Source organism: Podarcis liolepis (assembly GCF_965112155.1).
Source record: "Podarcis liolepis genome assembly, chromosome: 5".
Classification (NCBI taxonomy): domain Eukaryota; kingdom Metazoa; phylum Chordata; class Lepidosauria; order Squamata; family Lacertidae; genus Podarcis; species Podarcis liolepis.
The window spans coordinates 32,009,322-32,031,094 of NC_139556.1; the positions used below are offsets into that span (position 1 = coordinate 32,009,322).

General features: G+C 40.8%; 2 protein-coding genes across 17 annotated transcripts in view; one reads left to right on the forward strand and one right to left on the reverse strand.

The window, feature by feature from the left end:
* The window catches only part of MYPN (myopalladin), a 66,502-nt gene extending 58,931 nt beyond the window's left edge, over positions 1–7,571 (forward strand). For all 13 annotated transcript variants that reach the window (XM_083502362.1, XM_083502367.1, XM_083502363.1 and 10 more), the window contains 4 exons: positions 22–187; positions 919–1,052; positions 1,915–5,097; positions 5,242–7,571. In XM_083502362.1, coding sequence (XP_083358488.1) covers positions 22–187; positions 919–1,052; positions 1,915–2,084 — 470 coding nt within the window. In that variant the 3' untranslated portion in view covers positions 2,085–5,097; positions 5,242–7,571. The remainder of the gene's footprint in view (positions 1–21; positions 188–918; positions 1,053–1,914; positions 5,098–5,241) is intronic.
* A 1,881-nt stretch (positions 7,572–9,452) lies between these two features.
* Positions 9,453–18,236, reverse strand: ATOH7 (atonal bHLH transcription factor 7). 4 transcript variants are annotated; one of them, XM_083502931.1, is made up of 3 exons: positions 17,829–17,962; positions 12,821–12,984; positions 9,453–11,697 (listed from the first exon to the last, which is right to left on the reverse strand). In XM_083502931.1, exon 3 carries the CDS (start codon positions 11,180–11,182, stop codon positions 10,736–10,738), a length of 447 nt encoding a protein of 148 aa, XP_083359057.1. In that variant the 5' UTR covers positions 11,183–11,697; positions 12,821–12,984; positions 17,829–17,962; the 3' UTR covers positions 9,453–10,735. The 4 variants fall into 4 exon arrangements, with proteins under 4 accessions (XP_083359057.1, XP_083359056.1, XP_083359055.1 ...); XM_083502930.1 differs by having other exon boundaries at positions 9,453–11,759; XM_083502929.1 differs by having other exon boundaries at positions 9,453–16,841; positions 17,286–18,236.
* Positions 18,237–21,773: the final 3,537 nt, after the last annotated feature.

Consider the following 21,773-nt stretch of genomic DNA (forward strand, 5'->3'; position numbering starts at 1 on the left):
CTTTGATTCCATCTTTTCCAGAAAAAGAAGTTAAGAAAGCTCCAGTGATTCTTGAGAAATTACAGAACTGTGGAGTACCAGAAGGACATCCAGTCCGGCTAGAATGCAGAGTGATTGGAATGCCACCCCCAGTCTTTTATTGGAAGAAAGACAATGACACCATTCCTCCCCATAGAGAGAGGATGAGGTAGCTTTAAATATTTTAAAAATGGGATAATACCTGACATTCTACAAGTGGGGAGGCATTTCCTTGCTCAGGAAAGTTAATATTATCCTGCATAAGGCCTAAGAAACAGCAAGGACTAAGTTCCAAACATGAAGTCTATTTTATCCACCATAAGGGCAGGAGCATGTATGGCTCTGTTTATACAGGTTTTGTGTAAGAAGACTGCCCTATTAAAGAGAGGGATCCTGCAGCAGAAGTCTTTATGCCTGTAAATTGCTGCGTAAGCATGCACTGAACAACCACAATTGGCCATGGCTGCATATACCTTGTATGTATTATGTATGCTTACAAGTAGACAAGCATATAAACACAGAAAGAAAATGTTTGTAAGAAAAGTTATCGTTCCTTAGTGTTGTTCCATACAGGAGGAGCAATGCAACATGTCATTTCCAGGACACCTACTCTAGTCTAAGAATTTAGGTGCACTGGGAAAATTTTCTTTCTCGTGGTTACTACTGTTGTACCTGGGAGAGAGGGACAGATGTGAACATTGAAAGGAAATTGCTCAGTACTGCCTGGCAGCAGCTTTCTAGGGTTTCAGACAGAAGTCTTTCCCAACCTTACCTGGAGATGCTGGGTACTAAGCCAGGCCTTACACAAAATATTCGTGTAGTTTCCTTTCCTTGTATGGTTATAACAGCCCCAGTTATATCAGCAAATAATATAAGAACCCTTGGTATTTTTGTTTTCAGTATGCATCAAGATGCTACGGGATATGTTTGCCTTCTGATTCAGCCCGCTAAGAAAGTGGATGCTGGCTGGTACACTTTGTCTGCAAAAAACGAGGCTGGTATCGTCTCTTGCACTGCTAGACTTGACATATACGGTAAGTGGGTATAGTTCAAGTCTGGGATGCAGAACCTGTGGCCATCTGGGTGTTGTGGGACTCAACTCACATCAGGCCCAGCCAGCAGGGCCAATGGTTAGGGATGGTGGGAGTTTGTAGCCCACCAATATCAGGATGGGGGCTCAGCTTCCTCAGCCCTGATTTCAGTAATAAAATAATTGAACTGATGTACTTCACCAATACCAATTCCATGCTGGTAGCTTGTCGCCTTTTCTCATCTTATTCCTCTGTTGGGATAGTCTCTTGAATTTAGCATTGTCCTTTTAATTTAGAGATCTTTTGCTTGGTTGCCATAATAAAGGGAGATAAGTTTGCTCAGGGCTATGCTGTTTCAGCTGAACTGAGACTCTTGAGATTCCAGGTATTGTATATGGATGAGCTTTGAACAGAGGGTGACTAGCAAAGACAGCGACTTAGATAACGGGGAAGCAATTTAGAAGCAGATTGGTCCGAGTTGGATACCGAAGAGTCAGGAAGACAGAATACAAACAAATAGAATGTATTTGGTGGGATTAAGGAAGGGAAGGGACTGGCTCTGGGGGGAGTAGAAGGTAAGTTATTGTATGCTTTCACCACATCCATTTTTGTGCCTCTGCCATGCCCATTTTACCATGCATCCCTTGGCCACAAAAGGCATTAGCCATCCCTGTACTAGGGAGTTCTCTAATTTGAGTAGCTTGGGAACAGTTGACAACTGGAAACATCAAGTTCCCACTAGTTCTTAGGTTTCAACTTGTGTGTTTGTAGGGGTAGACATTTAGTGTCTTTATGTATGATTGAAGAGAGATGTTTGAGTTTTGTGTACGGTGTTTATGATTTTTGTTGTTGCTTTTGGCTCCAGCCCAGTGGCATCAACAGATCCCTCAGCCAATAAAGATTCGCCCTGGTGGCACCCGATATGCAAATCTCTCGGGGCAAGGACTCGACATTTTTTCTGCTTTCTCGACTGTTGAGAATCCAGTGCGGTTTTCGTCACCATCCCAGCCTGTGGTAGAAAGTGAAGAACTTTAAAAACCTCCGATTCCAATCTTACCTGCAAAAAAACAACCACCACCCCGTAACTAGAACTGTGAAAAAGAATGGAAGGTACAAGCCAGGAGGCTCAAGGTTTACAAGCAACTTGTATTTGTTGAGTAACTGTAGGGTTGCTGCAATTCCTGTGAGTAACATACTGTATAAGATCTTAGTTCAGCATTGTACTGTGGGGTCACTGTAGCATTGAATGCACTGCGGCAAGTTCAGTGCTCTGTTGTTTTCCCCCTCCCAAGTATTATGAGGGGAGGCAGCTGAGTTTTAAGCTGTTAAGAGAAAAAGCTCTGCCCACTTTTTTCTGCTTGAATTAAAAAACAAACAAACTACTGTACCTTAAATGCATAATGGTAAAGGTTTTGGACGTCCAGCTGAACACGACCAGGAGAAGTATTGACATTGTGAGAATTCTGAAAGAGGGTGAGCTGCATGACTTTGAATATAATACTTAAAGGTGGCTGAGAGTCACAAAGCACAAGTCAAATGTCAGCAAAAAAATGGAAATGAATTGTGAAAGATCTGTTCAGGAGGAGTACGCAATTACATCAATAAGAGATTTGGTGAATGCAGATAGGCGTAGCATTTCAAAAAGGAACCACTAAATACAGCAGAACACTTTAAAAAATGTTGTGGGCTTATGTTCCATGAATTTATGTACTCATGGTGTATCAAATCCTAATGGGAAAACACCATGCATATAGTTTGGATGTTAACATGTGCAATTAAACGGCTTATATCCTACAAAACACACATTATATAGACACCACAGCTACCATTGCTATGTGCATTTTGAAGTGTGCTTACTAGTTCTTTTCTCATTTTAGGAATTCCCTAGTTTGAAACAAAAATAAATAGCATACAGGTTATTTTTGTTTCATTGTGATATGAATTCCTTTCTCAGCCGGAGGTTTGGATGATTGTGTGTGTACAGTGGAAGGATGCCATCCAAATACTTTGCAAATGGACCTATAACTACCCGACATTTTCAGATGGACATAAATGAGTTCCACCTGACCATCCTACTTCCTTCCCCGCCCCTCCACTTTGGACACACACTGATGAGAAAATACTTATACAGGTATTCTGTACTAAACAAACTATGGCCCATTCCAATCAAATAAATTTCTTTCATTTTGGGTACTAGTAGAGCTCCCAGTTTTCAAAGAGGTATTATGCATCTGATTCTAGGGCAAAACTTTAGCATTTTTGGTAAAATGTCCCACCTGCACCCAGAAAAAACAATTGTTATTTGCATGTGGCAGAATGAACACACACAAAAGCTATTTATGAGAGAGAGGTATTTACTAATACATCTCATTAACAAGTTTAACTGCATTTCTGTTTTATTCAGTATTCTAAACAAAATCTCAATTAAAGCTAGGGATATGTGTTAGCATTTTCTTAATGTTTAAGCTATTTCTCAGGTGTGTGATTCCAATTTTATTGCTAAGGGATTATTCTGTTGCCATCAGGTCTGCCAAAGACCCCCATAAAGCACAAAAATAAGATTGCTATAAGTATTAATAGTAGAGAATAGCCACTTGGCTGTATAATCTCCCTACAGGTTGAACCCTTCCAAGAAATAGAATTAAATTCTAATCCAAACCAAGAGCCTGAGAATTTTCTACTACTGCACCGGTGATAAGCACCCGCACCCGCCATACACACATGACCTGAGATCACTAGCTTTTTTCACTGAAGAATCATCAAGCTCATGGAAGTCTGCCAGAGATTCAATGTTTACAAATATAGACAGGAGAAGGGAGATATGCTAAGACTTTTTAACATGAGCAAGTTTTAAAGGATTGATACAAATGAAAGGCAGGTGACTTAGTTTGGTATGATGTTCCTGATGGCTGCTGATAGAGTAAAACAGAATATGAAACTGAATTCCATCATTGCTAGTTAGCTCAAGGTCTGATTCTGATGTCAGTAAGACAGAGTTCAAAAAGAAGGAAATGTCATTTGAGACCATATCCTCTGCTTTCTCATAAACAAGCAGGCCCTACCACTAAGCAAAGTAGGGAACTGCTTCAGGCCACAAATGCTGGGTGCCAGTGGCAGCAGCGCTTTAGCTGTTCCTCTTAATGGCTGCTGGTGGTGAGGAGACTTATCTTTGTGAAGGACAGAGCTTTATGGCTTATCTTGGACCTCAGGCAGCACAATGTCCTGGGTTGCCTGGTAATGCTCTCTAAATTAGGCCAGAACCTGGACTATTCTAATGCACTAATATCATGAGATCAGGTGCTTTTAAATGGGTGTGCTACCTTCTACAAAGAGCAGAACTTGGTGGGAGGAACTTGTCCCCAAAATATATTCTAAACTTTGATAAATTAAAATCGTACTCAGAATGTGTACATGAAATTAAGGATTACTTTTAACTGCCCACATAGAGAAAGATGGAGTCCATCTTCTTAAGTGTTAAATACAAATAAAATCATTGTGTCATTTTTGCTATGAACACTTTTGTAGAGAAAGGTGCAATAAATGGGGGATTGCTGTTTTAAGAACAAAGGAATACTATGATTTATGTTAACAGCAGAGAAGTCTCTTAGGCAGTGCTTTTCTTCTAGGGGGGGGAAAGGGTGCTGTTACTGCGTACCCTTGTATACCCCCAGTTTCCCCTAGGAAAAAACACTGCTCTCAGGACACAAAAATGTTACAGCAAATGTCCAAAGTTTGGTTAAGGTTTAGAGGTATTCAGCTACTGTGTTCCATCAGTGCAAGAATTTCTACTTGTGTGGCAGGACTTTCTGCCCTCTCCCTTCCCTTAGATTTAGGAGTTAGACGGGGTTCCATTGTGCAAGCAGAAATCCCTGCACTGATGGAACATTCACTTAACACTATGTTGAATTCCACCCTTTCTATTCATGTGTAAATGCTCCAGACAATAGCTGTGCCCAACCTGAAAAGTCAGGTGCAGCCAACTCCCAATTTACACAGGGGTTACGTTCTAAGCAGTGCAATTTTTCTAGAAAAAGAGGTGCCAGAACCAGTGGCGTAGCGTGGGGGGTGCAGGGGGGGCCGGCCGCACCGGGCGCAACATCTGGGGGTTAGGGGGTGCAATTCCACAGGTTAGGGGGCGCAAATTACTTGCCTTGCCCCGCGTGCTGACAACCCACGCTACGCCACTGGCCAGAACTCACCATTAACGCCTCCCTTGTTCTCTTATAATGGCAATGGTGCCCACCTGAGGTGCTGGAACTGAGTTCCAGCTGAAAATAAACCCTGGTTCTGAGGCATTGCAAGCGTCACTGAAATTGTGTATATTTGAAATACCATTGGAAAAGCCTGCAAACACCATCTAAAGCACTGGAAATGCTTGAACAACTCTTTAAAAAACAGCAACACTTACCAGGCACCAAATTCCACCACAATCACTCCTTTCAAACCTCCTTTCTCAAACTCCAACTCTTCACCGGCATCAGCTGTTGGTAGATGGGCTCCTGGGATTCCTGGGTGCTGTTTTCATGCCTTTTGCCTTTTCTGGGCTCTTTAAGGGCCGTTTTTGCCATTTTAAAAGTTACTTCCAGGTTCAGCACAATGTGTGCATGTACAGTTGCGCAACAGTTCGATGTACATAAACTGGGAGTTGCCTGTATACACCAGTGAATGTTAAAAATTGCCTATACATGATTGGCAGCATTCATTGGTTGTGTATATCTGAAAAATGCAAGGCATATAAATATTTCTGGAAATTAAAGACATTACTTAGAATTGTTAGTGTTTATGTGTGAATGTCAACATTCAGTGAATTTTGTTACAACTGATTTAATTATAGTTTATTTCAATGGATTTTACTCATGACTGACAGTTGTTGACCCCCCACCCAAACCTCCCAGACTAGTAGCCGTGTCAGGTATGTTGCAGCAAAAACAACCAAGGGTCTTGTGGCACCTTAAAGACTAAAGATATATGTATTATGGCATAATCTTCCATTGTCTACAGTCAACCACGGCAGATGCATGAAGCTTTATCTTGAGATATATATACACACGCACACACACACACGCACACCTGGGGGGGATTGTAAGGAGTGAGGTCAGAGGAAAATGAAATGCATAAAGAACAGAGACGGTGATAATTTACAAAACAGTTGTTGATAAGATAGGCACCCTGGAATTAGGTCAGCTAATTAACACATGAAATGTGATAATAGTAATAAATACCTTTGTCCCATTTCAAGTTGCAGTTGATAGCATTGAAGCTGTACTTTAATTTTGATTCAGTGGTTTCACATTGCAGTATCCCTGTAAAGCTCTTTTCTTAAACAACAGCCATATTAAGGGCAGTTTTACAATATTTTATACAACAGCTTTTGATTCTGTGATATCAGTTGTGTGGATAACATATGAAAAGATGGTTGCAGTCACTTACATAGCCAAAATGCAGTTCAGATACTCTGCCAGAGTTTTCTTCTTCTGCAATATTGCTTGAGCTCTTTTTCCCCTTCATTTCATTGAACAGAAGCCAAACTGCCTTTGCACTATGAACAAATTATTTTGGCTTATGCAACAAAAGATGTACCTGCAAAAGGACAGAATTTTCATAACAACAAAATAAACATTATCTTTTAAGTACTCACTCAGGACTTGGGTGGTTCAATAAAATTTAACAACCCTAAAATGAGCAGGGGTTTTTTAATTGAGCTTTTCAAAATTCATATATTTATAAATATATTTTGTTCCTTTCTGAGCTTGGCTAAGACAATACAAACTTTGCAAAGCCGAAAAGACATCCCCAGAATCAGCACATAGTGTATGAGAACACTACAGTATTAAGCCAGAAAGCTGCTCAAATCTGTGCGCGTTCCAGCAGAGAGCAGCATCAAAAGCACAACATTGAGGGTGTGCTGCAGAAATGTTAATAATGAAGGCTTTGAAGATTCACCAACTCAAATATTTAGTATTGGGAAACAAACAACCCTGTGTGGTTCTCATATGTAGGCAAAACATGAACATACCTAGCAGCATTGATATCCTCATATTTTAGAATGACTGAAAATACTTTTTTAAAATCATGTCAGCTGACCAATGTCTGCTTCAAAATATGTTGGAAACTTGCTTTGAGTCAGAGAAATGTGATGTGTAATACAAATTATGGATTTTCTTTTTAATAAGCTGCACCAGAAGGATTTAAACATAGTTCTCTGAGAAGTGTTCTCATACCCTCTGTAAACTGTAACTGAGTTAATATGACAAGGAAAATCTAACAAAACTTTATAGCTGTTAAATTAAATACTGCACAAGCCGGTGGCCTTATAGTCTACCAATTTGGAGTTGTTACATTTCCATTAAAATGGGTTTTTATCTTCATAATATGTGAAGGTGCATACCTTCGCTAGGGAAAAAAGGGGGGGAATAAATGTTGCAATTTTAAATAATATTTTAAATGCATATAAAAGGAAATGTCAGAATGTTCAGCAAATGTATTTTCCCTCCTCCATTAAATAAATGCTTCAGAGTTGCATTGTGTGAGTATCTCTTTGACTGGCATGTGACTTGAAATTCCATATGAACAATCCAGGTAAGATTTGACACAAAACATTTTTTCCTCACTGAGCAAGCGAGGTCCATGCAAGAACCAGATGAATATGTTTGGATCAGTACCCAATTCCATTGCTGTATCAGCAACGACAAGTACTGTAGAGATCAGAAGCACATCTGAATGAGAGGCATTCCAGTAGGCTGATTCAGATCCCATTGTTCATCTTGCTGTGTGTCACTCAGAAAAAGGGGGTTGTACTGAATGCCAGAAAAAGGGCACTTGATCAGTTAATCAGAAAAAGGGAACTTAATCAGTTAATGCCCAATGTGTTTCTTCCCCTCCCCCTCAATAATATACAATATACAAGTTGCTAAAGAGCAGCAAAACATATCAGGATTTATATTTTAAAATACCACTGCACCTTGGCTTTGCCCGCTGCATTCATATAGTAACAAAATCTGCATCAATGCTTTTCTGTAAAATCCTGGTGCCAGTAAGCAAATATTAGCTACGCTTTTAGCAGAGCATCCAGGTCTTGTGAACAACAGCGATTAAACAATCTTTTAAATACTGTAGCTACAAGTCTTGACATGGGGAAAGATTAAAGTTTTGGGATTCCTCCCCCACTCATAGTGCTGAAGGCATGTCACCCATGGTGTGCATTTCTCCCATTCATTAGAAGGATCTCTTGTAAATACATATTGGGTGTTTTTGCAAGTGCTTAATGGACAGACCAAAGTTCTGGGAAAGGCTATAGAGGGGGTGTTTTCTGGCCACCCATTCTGAGTAATGGATGCCATTATGTGGCTCTATGCATACCAAACAACATCAACAGGGCACAAGCCGTAGAGGACACAAACTCTTTGCAATTGGTGACAATAATGGAGGAACGTTTTCAACTGGTAGCAGGCAAACCATACTTAAAATGTAATCCCTCACTAGCCTTTTGAATATTCTTAGAGCTTTAGTATTTCACTAATAAGCTAAGAGCTTTAGTATTTCACTAATAAGCTATTCTTTACTGCAGTAGTATGGCCACATTTAGAGAGATTAAAATCTTCTAGTATTTTTGTAGGCAAAGGCAACTGTGTTAAATCTTGAGTTACATTTTATGTTATGTGCTGACATTTGGGCATGATCCAGCCAAAGTAAAACACAATGAAGTTGCACTTAATGCATGGACCTTTTAAACGTCTTCTCGTTAGAAAGATTACTCACTATCATGTTATCAGAAATGATAAAGGCACCCGATTCCTCCCCGCACCAAAGGAGGAAACAGCTTTTTGTGCAGCCGAAAAGGTTGAGGGTTGTAGCCAGCTAAGTTTTACTCAGGGTAGACCCACTGAAATTAATAGACCTAGGGTAGTCATGGCCATTCATTTCAACGTAGAACTAACATTGACCACAACCCTAAATGCCATCAAGGTCTATGCCACTTTCCAGATCAAATCAGCAGACTCCTATTGGCTGCATATAGGCTGTGTGCACGCCTGTTTGCTCTGCATTCAGAGAACTCCCACTGCTTTGGGAAGCCTTAGTCCCAATCTATCCTGCCTTTTCTTATGAAATACTGTGTTTCATACTGTGTTCAGCTTCAATCTGAACTGAGAAAAAGAACAGTTAATCCGTGTTTTAAGCTGGTGATAATTCACAGCCTTAGAATAATAATATATTTAAAAACTCAGTAAAATCACCACAGATCTCCAAGCCTAATGTGTGATTAATTTTGCCCCACGGTGTCAGATGGGGAACAACCCACTGAATCTCCCACAAAAAACTTCTACATAAATACTGCTCAGCGATCCCTCTTGTTGTTCTGGCTTCTGAGATTCAGAATATTTCCCCCCCCCCAAAAAAAAAAATTAGGTGGGTCTTATGGTCTGGTGCGTCTTATAGAGAGGAAAATATGGTATATTTTCCTGTTGTGAACTTGATGGAAAGCAGATATCTGCCCCAAAGGTCTTGATACCCCGCTTTCTCCATACCACTTGATAAACCCCCTGCTTCCATTACTTCAATATGTTCAGCCTACTGCTAACACCATAAATGACTGGACGATATTTCCAAAAAAATTCAGAATATTGGTCATGATATATAATATTGGCATATCACATCCCACTGACAAGCACTGATGGAAAGAATTTCCCTGCTGGCTCAACGCTAAAGTACAAGGTAAGGCACAAGGCTGTTCATTCTGAGTGGGTGAAAGAGAAAGGCAAAGAAAGATAGATTTTCCACAGGCTCGCTCTTTTGCTGCTTGCTCAATTTAAACTCAATACATGCCTGGCTATAACAGTGGTATAATACAGCATATTAGAAAATGAAACCAGTTCAAAGGTTGTTTATAATGAGATGTGTTGATGTGTCCCCTGATCCTAAGGCATGAGAAATAAAACCAGCCTTGTATTGAACATTTGCTGTTGTTACATTAACTATCCAAATTCCAAAAGTAATTTCCACAGTAGCACCTTTACTGGGTACATATAACTCCCACTGTAGGAACCTACTTCTTTTAAAATGTAATAACATTTTGTACGAGAGAAAACCATGTTTATTTGTAGTTTAGTTTACAAAATTTTCTATGGCTTCAAGAAAACAGAACAATGTAAAAAAATACAGAATCAGCATAACCTACCAATCCTAAAGTCTCTATTTTCATGCAATTATTTTATCATAATGCCATTATCACATGAACTAATCTGATTTTACAGCCAGCACAGAGGAACATCTAAGCATTCCATAAACACTATTTGAAACTAGCTCTATTTCGAGCATACGCCAGAGAAGTGGTAAGTTGTAGATGAGTTAAACCTACACAATTTGGTCTCAAAGAACCTGTTATGGCAAACTTACAAAGTTTAAGTTGCTTCTCTGAGGACTAAACAGTATAATTTCTGTTTTCTATTTTAAGATACACAATTAAATCAGGAAACAAAAATGCATCCTCAAAGTAGGAATTAATGAAGCATCGGAAAATGTTCCAAATCAATTTGTTCCAGGGAGCTCAGTGCGTTGCAGGCAAAGAACAAGGCTACAACAAGCAAAGATTACCTTATGCAGCTGTTTTAAGTTCCTGTTCTCAAATACTTTTACACAAAAGACCAAGCGGGCCTTTGCAAGTCCACAGTGATTTCTTAATTGCCCATTTAGTAGTGGTCTGGCTGGAAACTGAAAAGTCTCTGCGCATAAGGGTCTGTTTCAGCTGCCACCTTCTGCCCTGTGTAAGCGTGGCAACTCTCCTGGTGGAAGTGCTCACAGTGAAAGTTAATCCAGCCTTTCTCTGCACTGTATCTCTCGGCTTCAGCGAGGATCCTCGTCAGGGCCATAATGTAACTCAGGGCCATCTGAAGTGTCTCGTATTTGGACAGCTTTTTGTCTTGCCCCCACTGGGGGACCACTTTGCGTAGGCGGTCGAAGGCAGTGTTGAGCCCTTGCATTCTTCTCCTTTCCCTGGCGTTGGCAGCCAGCCTGCGCTTGGCAGTGCTCTCCACGCGCTCAGAGCCACACTTTGCTGCACAGACTGTTCCGTTTCGGCACTGGAGGTCCATTTCCAAGCTAGCATCCATGCTGCTATTCAGTTTGCAGGGTTTCATGTGGGATGCTTTTGCAAATAAACAGATTAATGAACCTCAGCCAGTGAATGTGTTGGTAGACAGAAAGCTTTTGCTACAATTCTCCTTTTTCGTTCTCGTTTTAAAAGGAAAAAGAAAAAACCCAGCTTCACCTGGAGTTCAAGAAGATGGACTTTTTTGGAAAAGCAACATCTCCCCACACTTGCAAAACAATACTGAGGCTTAAAATTGTTCCTTCAGCCCTCAGATTAAAGACTGAAATCAGGAGTGCACATGGCAATTAATTGGATGTTTTTATTTGTCTTCATTTCATTCTGTTTGGTAATGACGGGGGAACAAATGGCATCACTGCTCTCAAAAGTTCAGGTTTCAAATGGACCAAAAAAAGAAGGAGAAGTCCTTTTAATCCAAAAAAAAGTTTCAATGGACAAGAAAAATGAATAAAAATCTATTCCAATTGATTGTACAGTAACAGTGGGCAGAAAGGAATAAAGTCTTCCGGATTCTTCTTCAAGTGATGCTGTCTTACGCGGATGCTAAGACAGAGAGAGAGAAACCCTCTTGCTACTTCCTCGGTTGCTAGTGTTGGTCAGTGAGCCTAAATTACAAGCAAGGGAAGTCTTTATAGAGGCACTGGCAAAAGCTGAACAGGTGGCAGCAGGTGGGTGGGCGGCCCTGTATTTCCATCCCAGCACCTTCCCACCCTGGGAACGACACAAAAAAACCTCCTCCAACAAAATCCTGACATTGCAGGCTTCATCTGTTGAAAAGTCTCCCAAAGCCATGTCTGTCCAGCACTAACAACTTGCCATCTGGACTAGTGTCTGGCTGGCCCCACAAGAATCACGACAGCTAAGCAAAAGGTCTTTTCAATGAATAACCTTCTGCAGCTCAGCAAAAACCTTTCCTGACACATCACAGCATTGAGTCTGAATTTGCTTGAAAGTGCTTGGTTGGGAGAAGAAGCTGCTGCTAATAAGGATATCTAAGCCCAAGAGGAAGAGAATTTGCAAACAGTTTTAAAGGAACACACAAGCCTAACTGCAAAGTGAAGCATATTGGGCATATGGCAGAGTTAGGGATTTTCCCAATTGCCACAGTGAGAAGTGTAATATTTCATAAAGCACCAATGAACCTCTGTGTGTGTGTGTGTGTGTGTGTGTAGCTGCTTATATATATTTGAACCAAACTTTAAATATTTATAATATTCAAATTATTTAAAAAATGGATTTAGAAATCCACCTTACAGTTGCCTCAGGATGCATACTACAGATTTCATATAAATATACATTCTTGACCTCCAGCAAAAATATATAGAAACACCCTCTTCACATCTATTTCAAACAGCCAGATCAACATCAAGCAAAGTATTGACTAGTGCCTTGTAAGCCTGCTTAATACATAATAAAGAAGTCTGTCAAACAAAAGACTAATGACAAGAAATACTGACAATGAAATTATTTAATTATGGTACGTTCACTTTTAGGCTACTTATTATACGTATAGAGGTTGAATAATATTTTTGTAGCTTATTTTAGTTTTATTGTGAGGATGTTTCCTCCCCACGCCTTTCAAATATTTTCTCGTCCAAACGTGCTGTGTGTTACAAAGCAAAGCAACAATGTTTAATATATATTTTCAGACTAATTAAATTGTTACCGAGTATTTATGGACGAGTCATCTTTTCATTCAGACTTGTAACATGGCATTTTGATCTAAAACTGTAGACCAATTGTTCCCACTATGACTCCAAAACATCATGTGGTTGCAAACAGTTGATTAATCCTTCACAGAGGCAATGACAATGAATGAAGTTGAATAATCTGAAAACAATAGGATGCAATTGAGCATTAGTGGACTCCAGCATGACAGATGTTGAACCTAGTCTGTTAGGCACCGTCACTCTGCTCCTAATATTCTGCATCCTAAATGGTGTAGTTAATATGGGCACCCGGGCACCCCCATTATTTCATTAGCAAAATGTCTGGTACATTTTCAATTTTTAAAGAACTGCATTATGTTCTCATTCCAGCAAGATCATTACTTGTTCTTTCAACTGTGCACTGATTGTTTTCCCCTCCATCATTTGCTTTCCTAACAACCATTTGTGATTTAGATATAAACAGATGGAAAATATAATTTAAGATTGTCAGGAAGCTGTTTATTTCCACCCTGGAGCATCAGATCTGTACTTAAATTCCAGCAAACATTCTAACTGGATATATGCACAAAATTTTCACAAATAGTTATAGCTGCACAAAGGTTTGTAAACTGAGCAATCACATTATTACCACATTTGGAACTGAAACTTAAACATGGCCCCTTTCTTATGGCTAATCAAACTGCAATTGAGTCTCATTTACAACCCTGTGGTTTGCTTTATTTGGCTCATCTTTCAAAATCATTTATTTATTCACTGTGGTTTTTGTAAAAGCACATGCCAGGCTACTAGATCAAATCAGTGCTTATTGGAAACAAGAACCACTACTCAAAAATAGGCCGCAAGTCTGTTAATAGCTGCTTGCTTGCTTGCTAGTACTTTATCTAGGATCATAATGGTATATGACACTTCATAAACAAAGATAGGTCCTTGTCCCAAGAGTTTGGAGTCAAAATTTCAACAGTGGGGTAAACAACAGAGAGAGCAGGGGTAGGGATTGCGAAATGAAAGTTTAACAGGGGGTGGATATAAGCAAATATAGTTTCATCTTACGATTCAGCTACACAGCTGCAAATAAATCATTTTAAATGTGTTGTAAAGTGCAATATACAAATGTAACACTAGATGGCAACAGTGAACTATGCAAAATTCAATGTATTTTTAAAAACATTTTTTTAAAAAGCATTTTCACAGCATTTTTTATATGTGTGTAGATACCACTTTCCTTAGGAACATAGGAAGCTACTTTATACTGAGTCAGTTGCTTCTGGATCCCCTCTGAGATTACGGGCCCTGAAACCTAAGCTTCATTAGGTCCATAGTAGAGCTGCCCTTTGGCCTTCCACTCGTTGTTGGACTCCATCTCCCCTCAGACCCAACTAAGCATGGCCAATGACCAGGGATGGTGGGAGTTGTATTCTAGCAACATCTAGAGGGACACAGGTTCCCTCCACTTGCCTTATATCCAAGATCCAATTTATTATAATAAAACCAGTTCTATGTGCCCAATTAGCAAGGTATAGGGAAGGAGTAGTCTTTTGCGCCAGCCTGTTTCCTAGCTTGGCTGTTTGGACAAGAAACAGGGAAGGCACCAACGATATGCCAGATGTATTATAACCAACTTAACCCAAAGTCTATATAAGTAATAATAATTAATGCAGACTGGCATCCTAAATAGGAATTCCTCTAAGATTTCCATTTACCAAGTGGTAATTCAACAGGATGGGCATGAAATCACATTTTAGCAGGCCAGGTATCTGTAACATCTGTTTTGGAATTGTTTTTAGACTTTTTTTTTTAGATTTGTCAATTGTTTTATCATTTGTGCATTTTCTGTCCTGGCAGAGGTGGTTTTAGAGTCACGCGACCAGTTCGGCCGCCCTGGGCACCGTGCTGCAGGGGGCACCACAAGAATGCTGTAGAACGGAGTGAGAGAGTCAGGGGGTGCTGAAATTTAAGAGCCCAAAATCCGCCACTGCTCTTGGGCTCCTGTGGGAGCAACGGTGGGATATAAATTTATTTAAATGAATAAATAAATCCTGCTATATGGCACGGAGAATTTGACCCTCCACATTCTTAATTGTTGTTGTTTAATTGTGTGCAGTAGTAGCATGTACCGCTTCAGTAGGATGTTATAGACTAGCTTATCGAGTGACTGGATGCTCTCCGTGGTAAATTACTGCTTGGTCAATGGTGTTCTGTATTCACCTAGCTAAGGTTCAGCATCATTAGGCCAGCGGTATCCAATGTGGTGCCTGCCATATGTTGTTGGACTACAACTCCCATCAGCCCCAGCCAGCGTAGCCAATGACCAAGGATGATGGGAATTGTTTGGGAAGGCACCACATTGGCTCACCTTCTCATAAGCAATGTCATAATCCATTGCTTGGTCTGTCAACCGTTCAACTGTCAGAGATGCATTACCATAACTGTATTGCGATGGTGAATGACAGAGGCCTATTATTTTTTAATTCAGGGTTATTTTCTTGTGCAAATGGGCATAAAATTACAACCTACAACCTAGAGTTTCTCATTGATTTCCAATTGGCACAGTACGCCAGATGCTGTTTGGTCTAAGTGCTGCTTTGACCTCCACTAGTGATGCGGACTGCCTTTCTGCTTTCTTGCAGAGCCTTTTCTCAGCAGGGAGGCTGCCACCTTTTACTAAAGGCTTATAGGTTATCCATATGTTCTAGTAGAGTAGCAGGCCTGACTGGAATTAAGTTAGAAGTGGCGTCCAGTGTTATAGATGGAACTGGCCCAGAAGAGATTATAAATGCCCCTGACCTAATTAAATATTTCGCTCCCTGCTGATAAACAAAAGAAAATGAAGGTGAAAAATAATGCCAAAACATGCAATTTCCCTAGGATCTTTAAGTAGCTAGACAATGGCAGCTCTAGGGTCAGTAATGCATGCTTTACAAGACTCTAATGGGGCAAACCAGTGGCACAAATGAGACCTGATTATTTTGTTATGTTGTTAGTTCACAATCAACATTCAGAGCAATTCGCAACTGAGAGAGATTCAAGCTACCATTACAAAACTTAAAAATTCCCCTGCCCCAATGCCCAAATATTCTGAGCTAATTTCTAACCTAAGTTTGGCTACATAATTGTCGGCACTCACTGCCTGAGTTTGCCATTAGAATGAGTTGATGAGTGATGATACTGTCTAGCTGAGTTCCACATACTCCAGAACCAATTGCCCATTGCACAGTCCTGAGCTTTTGGTAAGAGTTAAAAACAAGCTCAAAATCAAAATCCCTAATTAATTAGACTTCTAGTTAGCAAACATATGAAGATTGCAGTATCCTGGAACAGAATGTTCAATGCTTTCTGAAGTATCGCTTGGTTTAAGATTGATGAAGGGCTGCTGAGGTCAGGTTTGTAAATATAAAACCATCTGCAAACTCTCCTGGGCTGGGACCTGCAGCAGAGTAATTTTAAAAGAGCAGGTGCTCATTCTGAATGTGGTTTTTTTCTGCTGAAATTGTTACTTTATCAAGGCTGTTTCTAGCTAATTATCAAAGGTATCTTGTGGGTGCTTATCAGTGAGGATTTTAATTATGTCATTTTGTTTTTAAAATGCTAAGTATGTAGAGTCTCTTAAATGGTTTTTTTTTAAAAAAAGGATAGATACTTCAGCAGGAGATGTAACACAGCTCAAACAGACCCAAAGTAGACATTACACTTAAATGCAGGCAAGAAAAGAGAGAGAGAGAGAGAGTGTGTGTGTGTGTGTGTGTGTGTGTGTGTGTGTGTGTGTTTGCAAGAGGGATTCAAGCACATACCAGAATTTTTGGTTTGTGTGGTTAGAGTGGATTAAAGTTCTCTGCTGTCCTAGTGTGACAAAGCCACTTTTTGCAGTTTGGAAAGTGAGAGGAAAATCATTTTTATATTTTAACTATATGTTGTCCAGAGGCTGCAATATTAGACCAATAAAGCATCAAGGCCTTTCTTAAATAGCTGTCTATGCATGCAAACAACTTTACTTCCTCATTACCTAGTGAGGGAACAATACTAACCAGTGGCGTAGCGTGGGGGGTGCAGGGGGGGCCGGCCGCACCGGGCGCAACATCTGGGGGTTAGGGTTAGGGGGCGCAAATTACTTGCCTTGCCCAGGGTGCTGACAACCCACGCTACGCCACTGTATGTAACCCACACAGCCCTTTAAAACACACACAGAGGTTTGTCTCTGATTTCAGTCTGTTGGGGAGACCATCCTTTCAGCATAGGCACTCGGCTTAGACCAGGGATGAAGGGAACCTGTGACCCTTCAGATGTTGCGAAACTCAGCATCCCAGGCAGCCAATGGTCAGGCACAGTGGCGTAGCGTGGGGGGTGCAGGGGGGGCCGGGCGCAACATCTAGGGGTTAGGGTTAGGGAGCGCAAATCCACGGGTTAGGGGGCGCAAATTACTTGCCTTGCCCCGGGTGCTGACAACCCACGCTACGCCACTGATACTAACCACTCAACCTCTACTTATCCCAAAGTGGATTTCTCCCAAAGTAAATTTCCTTCACAGCAAATTGGTCTACAATGAAATTGTTTAATTTTAATATAAATGTATAGTTCCCCCCCAATAAAATAAAGATGGATAAGGTGACACATTTAGAAATTAATGATGGTATAAAGCATCAGGGTACTCTAGGATTCCTCATAAACTTATCAAAGCAGAGGTCCCCAATGTAGGGATGCCATATTTCAAACAGTGAAAATCCAGACAGAAAAGTTATTGAGCTTTTTTGGCCAACCCTAAGATCAGTAATGGTTTACATATCACATTAAATTACTTGTCTGCTGTCAAAACCTGAGTATGTGGTTTGTCTCTAAACGAACCATGTACAGTAGCTAAGGTCTGTTGCTGGTTTACCACTTGTGATTTGGAAAACACAGCAAGCCAAGGCTTCAAGTTTCCTTTTCCAGGAACAGCATGGACAAAGTGGTGACACCAAAACAGTGTGCGCTAGCTTGCTACTTGTTTGTGCCCAGCCACAGTTAAAACACTGTAGTTGGTGATGTGTGAACACAGTCTATGCATCTGTGTTGCCTGCCCTATTCCATCAGAGTTTGCCCCAACAAAAGGCATTGTTCTTTAACATTCTCATAGCAACAACTGCCTCTTTTTCAAAACTAGGTTCTGGGTGTGTATTTTATACTGCCTGTGGACACTTTTATATACTGCCAATTAGGCAAATAAACCAGAACTAGCTTATATTAATTAAACATATTCCTTTTTCCTTTATCAAAGTTTGCAAGGGTAGTGGTTCTACATCACTGCTTTCATGCTTGTATTTATTTTTTTTAAGTCCTTGGTGATTGGTCCATAGAGCATCTGCTGTGCCAAAATGATTTCATATTTCATTTTATTGACTTCTCTAACATCAAAATGCAACAGCAACCATTTTGCTTCCTTTCTAGCCTTTTTTTTTTTTTTTTTTTTGGCCTATTTTGGTGTCACCTTTAATTTTCATTTCTTTCTTTTCCCCTGGGAAAATTGTCTTTCTAGCATAAGTTTCCCTGTCACTAGATGGTGAGACAAAGAAATCAGTTCGTTTCTCAACAGTATTTGCCTCAGCTGTCACTAAGCGTCCCTCCTTTTTCTCTGCTACCTCACCCCCTCCCTCCTTTCTGGATGCTCAGTCTAGCAATGACCTCTTGCTGTGTAGAGATCAGTAGTTGTTTCTTCTTGGTTTTTATTTCCAACACTGACAATCACTATTACTAATTTACTTACCTTTGGTTGATTTCCCTCTTGACTTTCCTCAAGTCCCTCACACTTTCCTCAAGTAGACTGATTATGTAAACAGCTTCATATGGAAAATGTTGGCTTTTTCCTGATTTTGTTTTACATTCTTCCCCAGTGTTCATTTCACTTTTCCGTATCACATTATACTTCGTTAGCCAAAGATGGGCCGCTTAATTCTTTGCCTTCTCATCAATCTTCCTTTGCAGATGCCCTTCAAACCATTTTTGCCTGCTTTTTAGCCAACCATACTTTTAAGCAAATAGTAACTCTGGAGTTATCTGGAAGAGATAACTGGCAGGTGTGGGAAAGGTTAAGAACTCCCTCCTGGCTGTCAATTCTCCCCTATAAATCCCCCCCTAAATCGACGCATTTTCGTTGCCCAGGCCAATTTGGGCTTGGAAACATGTTTCCTGAGGTATAATGTCTAGTCTTATCCTTAAGGCTGTTTGTTTTACTTCTCCATTAGCATTATATTTACTGCTTCTTATCAGGTATTTAGTTATTTCATTCTGTTCTGAGCTGTACATTACAACAATCGCAGGCGGTAAAGTAACTGTGTTGCATGCTCACAATCACAAACTGTAAATCCCCTCTCCATCCTACCAGTATTCTATTACCTTTATGTAAACTGCACCCAAACACAGAAAAATTCTCAAAACCAATGACTGAGGCAGGCATGGCCACAAAGGAAATAAGATGACCGCTTAAACTCTAAGCTCTGCTCCAAGACCCAGAAAAACAGCTTGGAGGAAAAGCCTTTGCTGTCTAACCCCACCCCCCACCCCAAAAAAAAATCTTGAAGAAAGGAGAGAATGGGTTCAGAAAAGCTGAAAACAAAAGGCCTCACTCCATTCTGCCTACCTCAAGACAGAAGACTCACGTCTCAACAAGGACACTAATGAAGGCCGCAATCAAGATGGCATCACCCTCAATAAAGGCCTCTTCCTCACTGGAGAAAGAAATTTGGTACTGTATATCTTAAGAGAATTGGCAGCACAAAAAACAGCTATGAATGAGCTTCTTTAAAATACTCAGAAAGCACTAATGCTTCCAATGGAAATGAAACTGACAGAACAGAAACTACAGCAACAGAAAAATTAAGCCAAATCCATGACAAAAAGATCAAAGAATTACAAAAAGAAAATGTATTCGCAACAAGCTTGAAGATGCAGAAAATCAAAATAGGAAAATTAGTTTGCGTTTATGTTGTTTTAAAGAGGGAGTGGAAGAGAGTGATCCTGCACAATTTATTGTCTCATGGTTTAAATCACTGCTTCCAGACCTCATAATCTCCGCTATTGGTTTTGAATGGGCACACAGAGCACCTGGACCCAAACTGAGGGAGGAGCTTCCCTGCCCCGTGTGATATGGTTGTCTACTTTGCCTACTACAGAAAGGAGCAAGTGTGGAACAAACTGAGGAACCTCATATCCATAACTTATAAAAACAGCCCAGTTATGGTGATGCAGGATCTGGCTTATGAAACACGGGCGGGGGCGGGGAATAAATCTATGTTCTTGTATGATTAAACTGCAAGAAGCTGGGATTAAATATCATTGGGGCTTCCCCTTCCGTCTTATTGTCATGAGAGGATTGACGCAGCTCACAGCAACAAATAGACTGGGGAAAACCAGATTGTCCTGAAGTTGAGCCCTTGGCCTACCTGGTAGCAAGTCCAAAGTCGGGGGGGGGGGAGTCAGACCACACAAGCGAAGTCCAAAGTTCAGGAAACACAGTCCAGGGTCAATCCAGGTAGCAAAGTCTGAAGTCCCAGTCAGGATACAGTCCAGAGACAATCCTAAAGCATAGTCCCAAAGTGTTCCAGGAGCATCCAAACCAAGGGCAGTTGAGCAGACACCTCACCTCAGTTCTGCTTCCCTTCTACACTATGCCTGCTGATTGCAGCATCTGGGCTTGATGAGGCAGGTGACTCTCATCTGTTCTAGTGAGCCCCACTTGGCCAGCTAGAGAGCTGGGCTATGGGCCCTTGCCTGCCTCAGCCTCCTAGAGTGCCACTCCCACTGCTCCTTACACCTCACAGCCCATGTACATGGGCCCCTCTGGCTCTGGTGATGGGTCCTGCTGCTCTGGTTCCTGTGCACTGACCTCCATCCCCTCACCATGCTCCATTCCCTTGTGAGTACTTCCTTCTCCATCCTCTGCTTGCCCTGGTGTGTCCCAGTCCCAGCTACACCCCTCGCCGGGATCCTCACCCTCCTCCTCGTTGTCCTGCCAGTTCATGACACAGATCTGCACAACACTGGTGGTATTGACTTACCTCTAGAATGGTAGCAAGGAGAGGCAATGGAAGAACAACACACTGAACTTTCCAATGGGAGGATGCAAAAAGAAGCAAAAGATCCCACAAACACCTCACACATAACCAGGTATTTTATTTTTGCTGATGGAAAAAACTGTAATGTATTAAAACCGATCTTGGCAACTAATTAGTATGGTCGGGTCAACACAGTAATATTTCATGGGGAATGAAGTTTCACTGCTCAGAAAATGAGGTCTTCTATTCTTGCCACTCTCAGCAGCCAAGGCCTCGTTCTGCACACGGCTGCATGTTTAATTAGCAGTCCTTCTGTAAGTGTCTGCAATTAGCACCATGATGATTAATAAAATAACCTCTTTAAAGCTCCATTTAGCCAGGAGAAATGCAAAATCAGGGATAATTAATTCATCATTAATAAATCATGGCTGATTAACTAATCTGTTGATTACAAACACATTTAGAGCTCAGACTCCCACCTGAGCTCTCTGCTTCTCTTTTTTTGTTGTTTTCTGCACTACACAGAAATGAACACAAAGGAAAAAATAAACTGTACCAAAAAGCCCAACACAATGAATAAAGAAATCTGCGTTAAGCAGCAACTATATTGGTCTAGTCAGGAAGATTTAGATAGGCCGTGCTTTAAAAAAGTTATTAGACTCGGCTGATTATTTTATTCCCCCAGGAAAGAAAACTGCATTGATAATTTGTTAAATCTGGACAGGTGAACAGTAATTGCCTCCTTAGTGCAGCTACAGGAGTCATACAAGCATTTCATATAGGTAAATTATTGTCTGTGTGGTGCTCCTGGGTAGGCCAGTTGGTGTGAAGCATTCAGCCCCAAACAGTAAGACTTTACTACCCCTGTTCAACTATCCAAGACTTGGACTAGCAGTGCAGTATGGACTAGACAGCCCAATACCAGCTG

Excerpts from the sequence above, each read along its gene's own strand:
- ATOH7 (XM_083502929.1), bottom strand. The coding sequence starts at position 11,182 with ATGAAACCCTGCAAACTGAATAGCAGCATGGATGCTAGCTTGGAAATG.